This window comes from Colias croceus, chromosome 5 (genome assembly GCF_905220415.1).
Source record: "Colias croceus chromosome 5, ilColCroc2.1".
Lineage (NCBI taxonomy): Eukaryota > Metazoa > Arthropoda > Insecta > Lepidoptera > Pieridae > Colias > Colias croceus.
In genome coordinates, this window is record NC_059541.1 from 8,207,607 (window position 1) to 8,224,182 (window position 16,576).

Genomic DNA, 16,576 nt, shown 5'->3' on the forward strand with positions numbered 1-16,576 from the left:
ACGTGTACCAAATTACGTGATCAGGCCCCATAACACATAAAGCTAGACGGTATTTAAAATACCCGAAACACTGGAATGTAGCATAATTTGCACGTACAGTTATTTAAAGTATTATTTACAAGAGTACATATAACAGTCATACACTATACAAAATATAAAAATAACTATAGTCCATTAGGTCTATACAAAATGTAGTTTAGTGAAATTCGAAGACACGAACAGTCGTAACGATTGCCTAGGGCGCCTAGTTGATTCCACAGCCCACTACATAACGACTAGAAAAACATGGGATGGCTATAAAATAAGCATATAGAGTAATTAAGTAAAATATAACGTAAGGAAATGAAAATGCCTCTTTTTGGAATAACGATAAATTACAATTAAAATACTTTCATTTAGGATAGATTTTTGGTTCAATAATAACTTGAATCTCCTGGTACTGGCATGGAATAAATATTATCGGGATTTTTTCTCAATTTTAAGGCCGGTTGCAGAGCTTGACCGACCATCAGTGCGTACGTCAGTCGCGCTTGTCATAATATGTATGGAAATTATAAAACCGTTCATAGCTAGACCGACCATACGCACGCGTATTGTCATGCGCATTAGTGTCATAGTCATACAATTGTTGATGCGTATCGTCAGGACCGACGGTACGCACTGACGGTCGGTCAAGCTCTGCAACCAGCCTAAGAATTGCAAATTAAAACATATTAAGGGAGGCTGTGTGAATTCCTCCTCATCAACAGTTTCACTAAGATTTTTAATATTTCCAAAGTTAAAAAAAAATTATTCAGATAAAATTATGAGAATTCTATAATCCGATCGAAGTACCAATCATCAAATAAAATATTTTTGAAATAATCCACTGACTGCCAATACAGCTTACAAGTTACGCGTCCAACCTTACATAATTAAGGTCGTGATTTATCCAACATCCATTTATTATTTATTATCAAGATTCAAACAACACCAATGATTGTTATCAATGTTATCTCAACACATTTTATACCTAATCTCCTTAAAATTTTGAATTTCAGCTACATAACACATCCACAAAAAATAACAGAGTCAGGTACGTTATAGGATTCGATTTGCAAAATATATTTTAATAAATAAAAAAATATACTAAAAAATCTATCGGCATTAATTTGACCAAATTAAAATGACATTTCATAATGATTTCAAATAAAAATCAATACATCTAAATGTGTCCACTTTTTAAGAAACTATTGCTGAACAAAACTTTCTTGATAATTTGGTATTTTTTTAACACGGTTCATCGACTATAACAAAATGGCCGTGAAATTAATAGAAAACTCCTCTTGGCACATAGTAAATAAGCGGAAAGTAGATACGGCTATAAGAAATACATTAAAAGTCCGCTAGTATTGATATGTCAGCAAAAGATAGACCAATATTAACATATTATTACTACAAGTTATATTGTTAACATCCAATAAACAACTACTATTTATGATTAAACAAGCACGATTAATGTAGTTGAACTTCTACTTTTTTTAAATAACCAATCATTTCTACGTATATTCTATAATTTGATAACCAACAATAAAGTATCAAGATTAGGAGATCCTTGTGCATTACTTTAAGTTAAAAAAATAACACAATAAACGTATTTGATTCGAAAAGGAATGAGATATTTTTGTAGTCAATAGAAAAACAAACGAAAAAAATAAAACTTAAAAATAACACTGGTTATAGTTCCACTAGGTAAATCAAAAATAATCTACGAGCTTAAAACGTTTTAAGTCCCAAACTTATTTGTGACAAACATACTAGTAAGACAGCAACACATAGCAATATACTACGTAAAATGTTCTAAAAATGAGATCGGTCGATTGCTTGATAGCCAAGATAAAACGTACTATGTACACAAATCGTCACAGATAAATAATAAAAATGAGGAGTAGAAAAATAAAATAATTAGCATCTATCGCCAGCATCCCTGTAAGCATTATTATCAATACACTTATCTATTGTCGGTATCCTTTGGCTTCGTTGAGCGACGCGGTGTGGTAGCGCTTCAGCTCGGGAAATACTTCTAGGAGAACCAGCTCGAAGATTTCCTGGGATACATTATATTTTATTTTTTTATTTTTTTTTTACCACAAAATTATTATAGTAGGTATAAAAAGTTTAAAAATTGTTCGTAAAAATAATTTTGTCTATGATTTTTAGATATGATGGAAAAAGCTTTTTAATGTTGTTTATTATTTTATTTAAAGAGAAGATAATCATGATAGAGAAAATAATGGAATACACACACATATTCTTTATGTTAAAAAGTATTATCCATTCTAATTTATTATTTTTTTATTAAATATAAAAGGTATCCTATTACACATCACAAGTATTAAATATGAATTTTCTTTTATTTATATTTTGTCTATTAATAACATACGATAAAAAATTTCTTGCATTTACAACATTTATAAAATTCGCGTACCTTGTAACCAGACAAGCTAAACCAAAAACGCCCGCCAATTAAAAATAGCATTCAATTAAAATTACACGTAACCATTTGTCCATGTAAAACCATGACATTGATTGTTGACAATTTGGATGGAGCGCCTAGTGTCCACGCCGGCTAATTTAAGAACTACTATATCTTCAGATTTGCGGAAGAATGTTCACACTTCGAATCACAGATTCATAACGTGATTACGCTCGAATAAAACAGTAACGATTTAACGCTTTCGTACTCGTAAAAACATACGAAAATATACACTTTTTATCATGTGAAAGTTAGGCAGGAAAGTGCGTGAATTTTTTATGTTAAAAAGTGCTTGATTTAGAAGTGAAGATTTTGTTTGTAAAATGCCTATTTTATACAGTGCAGTGGCAAGTGATAATAATATTGTAAGTAAATTCGCCTCGTGCGATGGTAATTTTGATGAAATCGTTGAACAAGTGATATTAAAAATTCCAACGAATATCAATAAAATGACTTATTCTCATGGACGTTATTTACTGCACTACATACTTGATGTGGACGGATTTTATTTTTGTATCACTGACAAAGTGAGTATGTCTTATTTAAAGATTTATGTTATTTTTTTTTGTATGCTAATAATAATAATTATGGGTTTTGATATGTCTTCATAATAGTTAAAAAAATAATAATAAAAGATTTTTTTAATCCTTTCGCCGATTCGCCTTTCGAATTAATTTAGGTTAATAAACAAATAAATAACAAAATTCCAGAGTTGCGTAGGGGTTGTCCAGTAGCGTCATAAATTTGGCTTAACTCCATCCAAATCTAGTTTATTTATATTGGTAATAATATTATTTTTGTGTGTAGGCATTTCATATCACATTTATTTCAATAACCGTGGATGATGAACATTGAATTAAATGTTGAAGTTTTCTTTACTCTGTCCTTAATATACAATTTTTTTTCATATATTTTTAATTCTTGAAAAACATGTAAGTTCCCCTTCACCCCTCGACCACTGAACCGATTTGAATTAAATTTGGTACAAAGATAGTTTGAGGTCTTAGAAAGGATATAAGATTTTATTCCGGATATCTCAAAGAAACTGTGATTACGCGGATGAAAGCGCGGATTGAAAGCTAGTGCTTTACAAATTTTATTGGCGGTCAAATGAATAAAAATAAAAGCTATTTTTAATAACTGATATTCCTGTTACGTATATAAGTAAATAAATAGTGTCATTCATTAATTTCCAGACGTGCCAAAGATCCAGAGCATTTCTATTCCTCAACGAAATAAAGAGACAATATGAAAATCATAAAAGTGACTTCAGACAAACACTGGCGCAAGAAATGTATAGATATAACGAAGACTATAGTACCATAGTGATACGTAGTGGTGAATTGGAAGAACTGAATTCTATTGGAGTCGATAGCAGTGGTAAAAACTTTATGAAACTATAATAAAATCTTAAATTGTTATTCCAATAAACTAGGTTTAGGAAAAGGAATATTGTAAAAAGTATTGAATATTGTAAATATTGCAAATTTCATTGTTTGCTTGCTTTTAACAATTGAACTCAAAAACTTATCGACCAATTTTAACACTTCTTTTACCTACCATTAGATATTTACATATTTACCGCTGTACAGAAGCTATATTTTTTATTATTTTTTTCGTCCAGATCAAAACAGCTAGTTATTTTATGTACGCAAAGGTGCGTGAAAACTTTTAAATAACAAGACTTGTGTTTTTTCAGAAAGTATACTTGGTGAGAAATTATTATTTGTGGAAAATGCTGATAATTTAAGATATACGGTGAGTAAATTTTTAACATTACTAAACTAAATGTTTTGTTTTTATCCGCTAAATATGTATGTAGTTAAAAATGTAATAAATATGAGAGATTATTGTAAAAATCATGACATGTGTAAATTTACTGGTTTCAGTTTTATCTGTAAAAATGTACTGTAGGTATTATTTAGCAGATATTATTACGGATAACGATTCAATACCGATTTATTTATGTTTTACCGATTTGTATAGGAAGAATTGAGTTCGTTATTATTAAATGTGTTATTTTTTTTTTATTTTGCAGACGATCTCATGCATAGAAAGGAAGCCACAGCGAGTATTAATATCGCTCGATGAAAGAAATCTTAACTATATTATTATTGTATTAGTAATTGTTGCTGGATTAGCAACCATATTCTTTTTATCCCCTTCTACTCTTGCGGTTGTGGTCGTCATACTGTTATTGTACGCAGTTAAAAGATAGCATTGTAAAGAATGATTAAAAATGGTGATGAAATAAACGTATAGTTCCTATTATGCCTTTTATTTTTCCGATACAGTTTTATGAATTATACTATTTTCAGGAAACTAATTTACAATATTCACTTGAAATGAATTGAATTAAATTATTTTCATTCGAATAAAAACATTAGCGACGGTTGAAAATGTAATAAGCTATAAGTTTAGTCACTCATTGGTTACATATAAATCTTTAATTACGAAATTACGCGATTCAACGAAATAATGCTTGCTTGTTGTGGGTTTTATCTAGAAGCAAAACAATATAACCTCTAAAAATCATCCGCTCTGCATGTGAAAAATCACATAAAAAACTTGTTTACTATGTTACAGCATGTGACGGCCATTATAAAATGGTCGACATTGATTTGATAAGACATGATAATCGCGCTCGCACTCTACATATTATACATACATTTTGTGGAGTTTCACTCGCTCCTTATTTCAGCATGTGCTACACTCTCACACTTTACACGCTTTACCTGCCACGATCTGCATTTCTACATAACGCTTTCCATCACGCTCTACGCCTCTACATTCGTTAACATCACGCTCTACACCTCTACATTCGTTAACATTCACGCTCTACGCCTTTACATTCGTTAACATTCACGCTTTACGCCTCTACATTCGTTAAAGTTTACGTTCTACGCCTCTACATTCGTTAACATTCACGCTCTACACCTCTACATTCATTATCGTCTATGCTCTACGCGCTAACTATACTTCGTAAACGTATGGCAGCGCTCTACACGTAATATATTGCTGTACTCTTCAACTCTACACCTCTACCCGCTCTACAACTATACACCTCTTCTTCTGACCTATATTACAGGTTTACACCTACCATATGCACCAGCTTTCCACACCTGTTGCCAGTTTAATGTTATTTAAATACTGTACATGTACTGGAAAGAAATAAAAATACGTCTGGCACTCGGGGACTGCCGCGGTAAAGCTATTGCATGCTATGCCTTCAAGCCACACCTCCAAGCCCGTCGGAGTGGGGAGCGTGAGGTTTTTTCGTTACGGAATTTCTCGATTCGGTCCCTACGCTCAACGCCCGCGATAGAAGCTATGCAATAGCTTAATATTTTGTATTTATTTATTTACCTTTATCCGCTCTACGCCTCTACCCGCTCTACAACTCTACACCTCACCCGCTCTACAACTACTCACATAGAAGAGCTGCTTGTTGTGCGTGCTGTCCTGCAGCGTGTGGAACAGCTTGTGCGCGCCGCGTGCGGCCGCGTGCGCGCCGACCAGCGACGACAGCGCGCCCACCACGCTCTCGCTCACCTGCGCGAGCGCTAGTGTGCGCGTGTGCTCTACAAATTATATTATAATTCAAAAAATTACAAAATAAAAATGCACATATTTTAAGATTTTCAAAGAATAGAAAAAATCAATTTTGTAGCTGCATTCTAAACCGCGTTGACATGCTGCATGCATGCATGCCTGACGGCTCGACCACCCATAATAATCGTGGGATCAAATACTTCACTGTCTTAAACAGAACTTTTAAGATGATTTTATAGAAACAACCTGTCTTAGTTGTTTTTAATTTAAGTGTTCAATTTGTTTTTGTTATCAAGGCGAAAAATAAAGGAAAAATATTGGATATTGCGTTTATTTTTAAGGTTCGTACACTATTACGCTATATTCGGTTTACGTGTGTCCGGAACACCATGTTAAATAAATAAATAAAAATAAATAAAAAACACTTTATTGCACACACAAAACAAAACAAAATCAAACAAAAATAATACACCTGCAGCTACGCGTACCGCGTGAGCCGCCGTCCGGTCAGTTTTTGATCATGCGTCAAAGAGGACGCACCCGACTGGGTAATGCTATAATTGAACGGCAAAAAGATAAGACACGCATGTTCTTCGAACCCGCTATCCGTACGCACCTTTAAAGCTATTTCTATTTTTGTATGTAATAGTAAAAAAAGTATTAAAAACTTTTTATTGATATAATAGCTAATCACAGTAAAAAAAGTATATAAATATACCTTTATCTCTAATATTTCTGTTGGAGGTAGTTTCACTGAGAACGCCACCCGGCCACCACGACTTCAAAACTATACTAATATAGTAATGCAACATTTGTTCAGAGAATAACCATGATATCGTCTCTTTTATTTGCCTGTGAAAGAATCATGAAATTTAATAAAATACCTATTATTTTTTTTATTACATATTTGGAGTACCTTCTATGGAATATGACGAAAAACTTATGACCATTGGTAACTAAGCAAACTATGTTTTCTTAGTTGTTATGTTATGAATTTACAACTTCATACAAAATGTTTGAAAACTTATACAATCTTTTCATTTAATTATAGCCATAAAGTGAATATAATAGGACTTCTTTTGATAAAAATAATTCTCTTGCATTTAAGGAATCCACCACAATTTTTAATATTTCATTCTATAGCATAAAAATGTTTCAATACAACACAATCTCACCTATTAATAGTTCGTCCATACGTAATTTGCACGAAAGTAACCAGAGTTTTCCTGAGCCACTTGAACACGCCTCGCATGTCGAACACTTCACTTAGCAAGGCGTATAGCGGTTCCGCTATGCTATCTCTCTCTTCGCCTATTGGACCTGTACCTAAATTAAATAAACATAAGTGCTGATTTACACAGGGTCAGTAACTGACTACAAATTCGAGACAAATCAGTGCTGACCAGAAAAAAAACCCTGTGTAAACAGAATTGAAGTCAGTACAGAGGCTTGAAGTCTATGTAAACAGTTAAAGTCAGTCGCGGCGCCGAATTATCATCGCCTTACTCCATGCCGCGACCTTGAAATTCTACCCTCACCGCGCCTAAATAATTTTCAGATCATAAATGCTAAACTTTAAAGTAATGTTTATTATTTATATAGAAATAAAAAAACATACTTTAATAATGTTGATTAATGGCACATCAAAAGGGTCTATCGCTAGTAGGCATTTGATTACAGATTATAGAATTGGACCGATATATTGGTATATCTTTTATGCACATAAATTTACACATACAATGTACTTTTATTAATTTAAACTTATTGCTATCATATAAAACACAATAATAATATGGGTATCATGAGTAGCACATACCTCTCATAGAATTAGTGACGTTTTTGCCGGCATTATCACCGCCGTTCCCATCAAGGTACATGGATATCTCGTCGTCGTCAGCCGATGTATGCGGGTACGCTTCTTTCTCTTGTGACGATCTGTTCGTTGCATCACTACTTGTGCTGCATATGCATGGAATTTTTATTCATTTTTAAAAGAGAAATCTTGCTTAATATTGCTTAAAAAAGGCTTTTAAATGCCTATAGAGGTTTAAGCGGATTAGGGGTATCTCAATGGGTACGCGATTAAATCTCTAACGTAGTATATTATAGAGATTCTAATCCCGTACCGATAGGTATACTAATACCCACGGCGATAGCCGATAATTGTAGCTTAACCGGTAAAAATACAAAAATAGTGTTTTTATTGATCTAGTAGATTTTGAGTTAAACCGTGAAAATTAAATAACGAAACAACAAAAAACATTTTGTTATAACAAAAGCTTTTTAATTTTTATCTTACCTTTTGAACAATGTAGAAAATGAAAACTTATTTTTCTTTGGTAAATCACCTTGTTTAAGGTACTCAGAACTTGGGTTTAGGAATGTATAAAGTGCTTCGCATTGATTCAACCTATCATCTTCTAAAACAAACTGAAAGAGAATTATAAAATAAAAAGTTATTGAGATCATTCTATATTTATTTAAGACAACATAATATAACTCAGCCACAAAAATCCATACTTGAAAATATAAGTTACATACCTCTAAATATTTTTGTATCAAAGATTTCGCCTTCTCTAATGAGTTTTTATCATTTTTACCGAATATAAATTTAAAAGAATTTGAAGGAAGCTCTAGATTTTTTAGTTCCGAACACATAGGCCTTAATTTCCGATGAAGTTCCTGAAATCAAAAGTTTTATTATTCCCACCAAAAAAGAGTGTGTGTACTTATGCAGACGCGTTAGAAGTTATACTTCTTTGGCGTATGGAAAAAAATACTAGAATATACAACTGGAACATAGTTATCAATTTTCATACCACCTAGAACTAACTTCATGCTGTTAAATTTAGGTGTCGGTGTGCGCGCGCATCGTAAAAATTCACTCTCATCGTTTTTTCTCCATCGCGCCAAAAGAAGTATAACTTCAAAAATTATTTTCATACAAAATATTATATCAAATTAAGCAATTTTGAACAATTTTGGATCGAGACTCGAGTTACCATTTTAACAACAAAACAGTAATAGAATTGATTAATTACACACAAGGTCCCGCCTCGTGATCGAATTTTTTCTATCCTTTATAAATTTATATTTATAAAGCATTTGAATGCCATAAAAACAAAAAAAAATATAATTACACACAATTATCCATTATATAATAGATCAATTAACTTTAAGATAAGCTAATTTTCAATTGTACTACGATAATCTTTAAAATTATTCAAGAGATTGGAAAAATACCTGAAACTCATTGAGTGTCCTCAAAAGCACCCACCCAGTGGTGATCTGTTCAGGTCTGTCTTCATTGCTTGGGTCCTGTTCAGCCATGTGAACTACTATCACGAACTGGGGTGGTTTTGATTCGTCAATTATCTACAATAAATGAAACAATTAAATTTATAAAGTTCTTTTTAAATGATATTTAATTGAGTTAATTCATATTGATCCACAATGTTTAACAACTGAGCTATAGAAATAAGTACATTACAGAAATAAGTAATAAGTATATTATGGTTAACAGTTTCAATAAATTAGAATGAATATTTCTATTACCATTTTTAACTGGTCATCTCATACACACAGACAATCTTACCGCACCAGCAAGCACGCAAGCACGTATACACGTATGCACACGTAAACGAATGCTGAATTTAAACGAAATTAAAACGAACGAAAGTGTCATTCTTAATTAAATAAATTTCATGACTGATAAATATTCTGCGCATACGCGACGCAAGTTTCACTTTGCGTTTTTGCATTTGATACTTCTCGCCGGCGAACCGCTCCACCTTGTTAGCAAGCGTGGTTAGTGCAGGCGTATATACACACGCACACACACGCGCGCTCATAAACACTCACGCAAAGCACGGTTAGTGCGAACATACACCCACACACACAGAATCAATCCAATCAAAACCAATGCTACACACACACACACCTATTTTTTTTAAAGTGGGGAAATCAACCAAAGATACCCACGGCCCCCGGGGAAGGAGCCGTGGGTTATGTCGGATTCTTAGCGACTAAAACCCCACTGTGTTCCGTCGAGCGGCTTTAATGATGGGGCCGCGGGTATTGTACACAAACACACCCACCTCAGCGCTATGCACGCTCGCGCGCCACTGGCCCAAGTGTTCCGCCCACGTGTCAGTACGCGCAAGATGAGCTTCGAGGCGCATCTGTTCGCCCGCGAGCCGTTCGACTTCGTTCGCGAGCATGGTTAGCGCGGGTGATTCCGGTTTGAGGGACGCTCGGAGTGCCGCTAATGCCTGTAATTTTTGTAATAAATAAAATGTATTATTTTTATGATGTGATCATATGATTTTAAGGGTCATATAAACTTTTTAGTTTATATTAATATTCATTAGTTAAGTTGTAAAAGTATATGTACATTGAAATACAATTTACAGCTTTTATAACAAACTATTTACTATGTGCTATTTTGTTATTAAAGATTGTTCAATTTTTAAAACACATTTTATTTTTTTTACTTTTTATCCTTTCCCGAAAAATCTACCTTCCTAACAGTTACACATAAATAAATAATATAAAATACCTGTGTTTTATTATTATGTCGTTCTTGCAATTGATCCAGTTTCCGCCTGGCATAAGTGGAATGTTCTATTAAATGTACTGTACCGCCGACGCTTTCCGCCGATGACACCGATTCACTAGACAGCTGACGATCTTCTATTGGCGATCTCTCTGATATTAATTCTGAAAGAAATGGATTTACTTTTATTTTAAATTAAGTATTATATTTTTATTTATTCACTTAGTTAAAAATACGAAATATAATAAGTTTCTTACAAATGTGAGAAGAGACAAATAGTCAGTTTATTTCATCATATCCAAAATACCATTTTTAAATTTTTAATTACATCAAAATAAAATTAGTATATAAAGGAATTTGCAGGAATATCAAAAACTTAAGAGTGATATATTAATATCATTGATATAATATAATATTAATTAAATACACTTATTATTAATAACTGACCTTTATTAGCCTCTTCTGTAGCAAGCTCAGCATTTAAAGCTTTATATTGATCACTAAGTAAAAAGGAATGATAATATTTCTCTTGTATTGTATCCACTATAGTATCCTGTACTTCATAAAATACTTCTGGACCTGTGTCACCTAGTAAAAATGATTCCATTCTTTTCCTTGTTTCCTAAAACATATTTTTTTATTGAATGAATAAATATGTTCCTTCTTTATAACCCAAAAAAACAAATCACTAATTATTTTATAGCATTTCATAATTAATATGTAATGTTATTGTTATTTTTTAATTTATAAAAAATATTTTTTTTTTTCAGTGATAGTACTATGTATAGTATATGTAATTTCTTGTAAAAAAATATTACGCCGCAAAGCAAATGCCAGTTCCATTTAATTCGTAATTTATTAAAAATACCTTATCCACTTTTATTTCTGCACTCGGCGATCTAATGTAAGTGTAAAATATTTCGGCGCCTAGCTGATGCCAACTGCTTCTAGGGCTATGTCGTAGCTCTTCCACTGCTGTCCAGAACCCAACAAGACCTTGCGAGCAAAGTGTCTCCAAGAACATTGAAAGATACCTTCGTCCAGTCACACTCTCCAATATTTTGTGTAGTGGCAATGTCTGGAAATAATGAAAGGGACTATTGGCAGTTTCTAACTTTCTACTGACTTTATTTCACCATGTAATTATAATTTATATAAAGGTCAATGAACACAATCACAGGTTTGCAATTTTGTTTCAATATGAATAATTGTATTAATTGAGATAAGTGTGTTTAGAAGAATTAAGAAGTTCTTATTATTATAATTAATTTTTTTTTTGTAATTTCTACATACATAATTTTGTTGTAGGTTTACACATACCTTGCTATCAGATTCCACAGTAGGAAAAGCACCATCCCACCCCAGGCTCTGCAAAGCAGCTTCACACTCTGCTTTAGCGATTGTCAGCTGATCAATGTATCTCTTTAGTTTTCTAGCATCAGCCACTTGTTGCCGACTCACATTGTGTTGGTTCCCACTCTTCTCTATTACCTCTATATCCACGCCTTTAGCTCGTTTGATGTTTTGTAGCGTTGTTGCTTGCATTATCTGTGTTACTATATCATACCTGTCGTTTTTTTTTTAAGTTAGGTCTCATCAATATCTTTTCTTATTATATTATATAATAATTGTAACATGTAAAGAAAGATATGAAGAACACCAGTTGTAAGTTACAATGAGTACATTAAAAAATATCATATTCACTGTAACATATTTTACACATCAGTGAGCAACGCTTATGAAACTAAAAATTCTTGTTCAATGTACATACCTCAAGCGTTTTAGCGTATCAATATTATTGCAGTTATTAATAAGCCGAATGTAATCTTCAAATGTTTTAGCATATTCATGGGTTCGCACATGCATAGCATCAACTTCCTTTTGTGCTTCTAAATACTGTATAATTTTTTGATTTATATAATCAGGTTCTGTTATAAGATCTATTGCTGGTTGGAGAACTAAAAAAAACAAATAACATAAAGAATTGTAAGACTAATAAATAAATTTATTTTGAATGTAATACATACTTTTGCATGCTAGTACTTCTCTTAGTAAATGAGAAGCTGGTGTCAAAGAATAGCATCTAGGCATCAAAAACATAACAATCATTTCACTTATTTGTCGGAGATAGTGTAGTTCTGTATCAAAAGACATCAAATGAGGTAATAAGGCAAAAACAGGTGGCTGATTGAGTTCCAATCTGAAATAAATTGTTTTTATTTATTATGTAAAACTCTCATAGTTTTAAAATAGAATGAAATATTAATATGAAAGTAATCTACTGAAGCCAGTTAACTAAACACAATGGAGTAAATAATGTCATTATATGTTTATTTAAAGATGTATGATGGAATTTTAATCAACAATTTACTCACGCACAACTTTTTGCAATTCTTATCCTCTCAAAGTGCTGAGTAATTTTAGTCACCATATCATTAGCCAAAAGCTTTTCAGCGTCTACTCTCAGCAATCTCTCATATAAATTTTGAACAGCACCCCAAATGTGTTCCTTAAATTTTTCTATAACTGGTTCTGGTTTATGAGTGAGTTCTTTTATCCATCTTGTCACAAAATCTCTAAGAAAGTAGTCTATTAACTGCTGCAACTGACTATCAACTGTTCTTCCAAAAACCACAGGCAAATGAGGTTTTTTAGTTGAATAAGACCAATTGGTTTGCTCCTCCTTTAAATTAAATTTTCAGGATAAGTTTTGACAAAAAAAAATATATTTAAGTCAATGAACATATTTACCTACCTACTTCGTTTATATTATACAAACCTTTATCGCGGATTCCAACATTCGAGCTTCCTTTTCAATACTATCTAATATAAATAGCGATGTTTGATGTGGAGATGACAATGATACATGGCCCCAAAGAGTAAATGCGAAGATTACCACGATAACTGATAAGCTAAATAATCCAATAAAAGTTAAGTTCCAAGTTAAAGGAAAATACCAAAAAATTGATACACACAAACATAATATAAAATAAAATCTTCGCATAGACATGGTGTTTTGTTAATCTGATCATATATGATATTCGAACTATTATAAGAAATGTAATCAAAGGAATTAAATCACAAGCACGGAACGGTATTACATTATTAAAATTACAATTATCTTTAGACGAGATTCAATTTATATTTAGATAAAAACACATAACAAAAACTAGATAGGTACCCATTTCCCAAACCCAATACTGATTTTTGATACTTCAGCAGACTTCAGTTGAATTTCAATTTACATACTTCAAACGTCACAGTGACATTTCAGTAATATAAAACCAATATACAACACAGAGGTATAAAATAGAATTGGGTTTTTGGTTTTAACCTGTGGTTTTACGGGTTCAAACTCAAACTCAAACATTCATTTATTCAATTAGACTACTATTTAGTAGCACTTTCGAATCGTCATTACATAATTATTTTAACATTTACCACCGATTCGGAAAGCAGTGATCTATGGAGAAGAATCGGCAAGAAACTCCATAGTTGCTCTTTTAAAATCATGTCGATATTACATAATATGTAACTTATATCTAAATACATAATATATCATAATATACAAAGAACTGTCCTGTGGTTTTTACGCGACAACCCTCCATGGGTTTTTATCGTCCATATATTCCTGAATACTGTAGTATGCTCTCTGAACTAGTACATTTTTTATATAAGTTTTAAATTTAGAACTACTAAACTCTCTAATATTATGAGGAATTCTATTGTAAAAGCGTATACCTTGACCCGTAAATGAATTTTTAACTTTAGCTAATCGGAAAAATGGCATTTCAATTCTATTTCTGTTCCTTGTGCCATAACAGTGTCTATCTCCTACTCTTGTGTGTAAGTCGGCGTTTTTGTGTACATGCAAAATATTATTAAATATATACTGTGATGGTAGAGTAAGTATACCAGTATTCTTAAAGAGATCTCTTAGTGTTCTATGGAATACATTATTAATATTACAATTTTCTTTATTTAGACTAGCTGTGCCTCGAAATTTTACATGCATTATGTTTAAGCACGATGATATAAATATTTATAGCCTTCCTCCATAATTGGGCTAAGAAATTATTTATGTATTTAGGTAATTCCAGATAGATGAGATACTAACTTAAAGTCTGTTAAGCAAAATGGCCCACAGGAAGTGTCTGGGAGTACTGATATCTTATTTTTAACTGTTTATTCTAAAATATATTATGTGAAAATCAGCCATGAGAAAATACGTGAAGTAAGCATTGAGATACTATTACTACGTATGGAGGAGACACCACGAACAAAATCTGTGCGCCATTTTTTTGCTCTAACTGGCTGTTTTCCAATTACAGAGCATAATGTGACTCAGTGGCGCACAATGCCGAATTATGCTGATGCTTAATTGGAACGTGAAACGCACCAGCAGGTTGCGCTAAGTTCAGTGTTGAAAAAAAAAATATTCATAGAGTTAGAACAACCTCATTAATGTGTAAATAAAGTGGTATACATAATAATTGGTTGATCTAATTACAGCACAAGAGCGCATTATGCGGCATAATGCTTAACGTTGAATGTTTCAACTACAGCAACGCTTCGCACAATCGAGCACTCTTAAAAGTAATGCGCGTGAATTGATGCGTGCAATCCATTTATCGTTAGTATTATTATTAATTGTTGGAAAAAAATTTAAAGCTTTCGTTTCATTGTAGTATTTTCGAAATAATCAAAGTTAATTCAAATTGTGTTAAACTTTCGAACAAGGTGCAAGATGCAAGTGCATTGTTTAGGGCACTTACGATTCAATGATTCGGGGTGATTCGGGCTTGATTCGGGTGTTTCTGGAAATACGATAATTAGCGAAGATCTGCATGCGCATTATTAATTTTGGAGTACTGTATACACACTGTATACCACTTTATTTACGGGGCCATCCATAAAGTACGTCACACTAATTTCATGAGTTTTTGAGCACCCCCCCGTCCTTGTCACAGGTGGTCACATTTCTAAGACCCCCCCCTCCCTAGTGTGACGTCACATGTTTCGCAATTTAACATCGAAAAATTGTTAAATTAAAACAGCAGTTTCAAAATAGTTGGATTTCCATTTAAATTAAGTAGATACTTTTTTTATGAAATCAACATAATTAGTCCATTGAAAAGTTACATTTTGGGTTCGCATTTTTTAGAGGACGCAATTTTATTTTTTTGATGTGTAGGGGGGGGTCAGTGTGAAGCTATCGCTAAGTTTGTGGGATCGCCACCCTTGATCCGCGGCCGCCATCTTGAAAATAGTGGTTGATATGGTTTTTATGATATATCTCATAAACTATTTATCTGATAAAAAAAACATTGTAAGCATTATTTGTTGCAAATTAAATTCTCTACAACTTTAGTCCAGTAATTTTTTATCGTAGAACTATAAATAAAAAAATTATAAGCGAAAATGTTCAGAAATTAGAGATATTCATATTTATATTTTTCGATATTTTTTTTTTATCATTTTAGGAAGAAATTATATCAGACAATTTATTTAGATTGTTTTTCGAGGAACAATTTTTATTTACAACATTTTTTAATTACGTCAGTACTAGCTACTTTTTGGTTTACTTACTAGTTTTACACATCCAAAAAATAAAATTGCGTCCTCTAAAAAACTTAAGATTTGGCCTAAAAAATGTAACATTTCAATGGACTAAATATCAAATATTTTAAACATATTATAACAAAAAATAAACTAAAGAATAAATATAAATTGTCAACAAAACAATTTAAATCGTATTGCCCTAAAGATAGAGTTGGACATATTTTTTAGTTTAATTTATATTTCAAATTACGCGATTAGTACCTGTAGATTTTGAAATGTGATGTCACGAAACTTAGGACCCCTCCCACCCCTTGTCACACCATGTCACACTTTGTTGACCCCCTCCCCCCCTCTTTACGTGTGACGTACTTTATGGATGGCCCCTACTATTT

The 16,576-nt window shown here is 32.4% G+C and overlaps 2 protein-coding genes across 2 annotated transcripts; one reads left to right on the plus strand and one right to left on the minus strand.

The window, feature by feature from the left end:
* Positions 1-995: 995 nt before the first annotated feature.
* Positions 996-13,826, minus strand: LOC123691863 (sorting nexin-25). Its single transcript, XM_045636446.1, has 17 exons — positions 13,402-13,826; positions 12,998-13,305; positions 12,650-12,822; positions 12,394-12,580; positions 11,943-12,189; positions 11,491-11,700; positions 11,070-11,244; positions 10,626-10,786; positions 10,165-10,338; positions 9,311-9,442; positions 8,609-8,749; positions 8,367-8,497; positions 7,884-8,026; positions 7,243-7,393; positions 6,786-6,919; positions 5,948-6,096; positions 996-2,087 (listed from the first exon to the last, which is right to left on the minus strand). Exons 1-17 carry the CDS (start codon positions 13,630-13,632, stop codon positions 1,995-1,997), a joined length of 2,940 nt encoding a protein of 979 aa, XP_045492402.1. The 5' UTR covers positions 13,633-13,826; the 3' UTR covers positions 996-1,994.
* LOC123691862 (vesicle-associated membrane protein 7-like) lies at positions 2,595-4,783 on the plus strand. The gene is made up of 4 exons (XM_045636445.1): positions 2,595-3,042; positions 3,712-3,895; positions 4,215-4,273; positions 4,554-4,783. The coding sequence occupies exons 1-4, from the start codon at positions 2,839-2,841 to the stop codon at positions 4,731-4,733; spliced, it is 627 nt and encodes a 208-aa protein (XP_045492401.1). The 5' UTR covers positions 2,595-2,838; the 3' UTR covers positions 4,734-4,783.
* Positions 13,827-16,576: the final 2,750 nt, after the last annotated feature.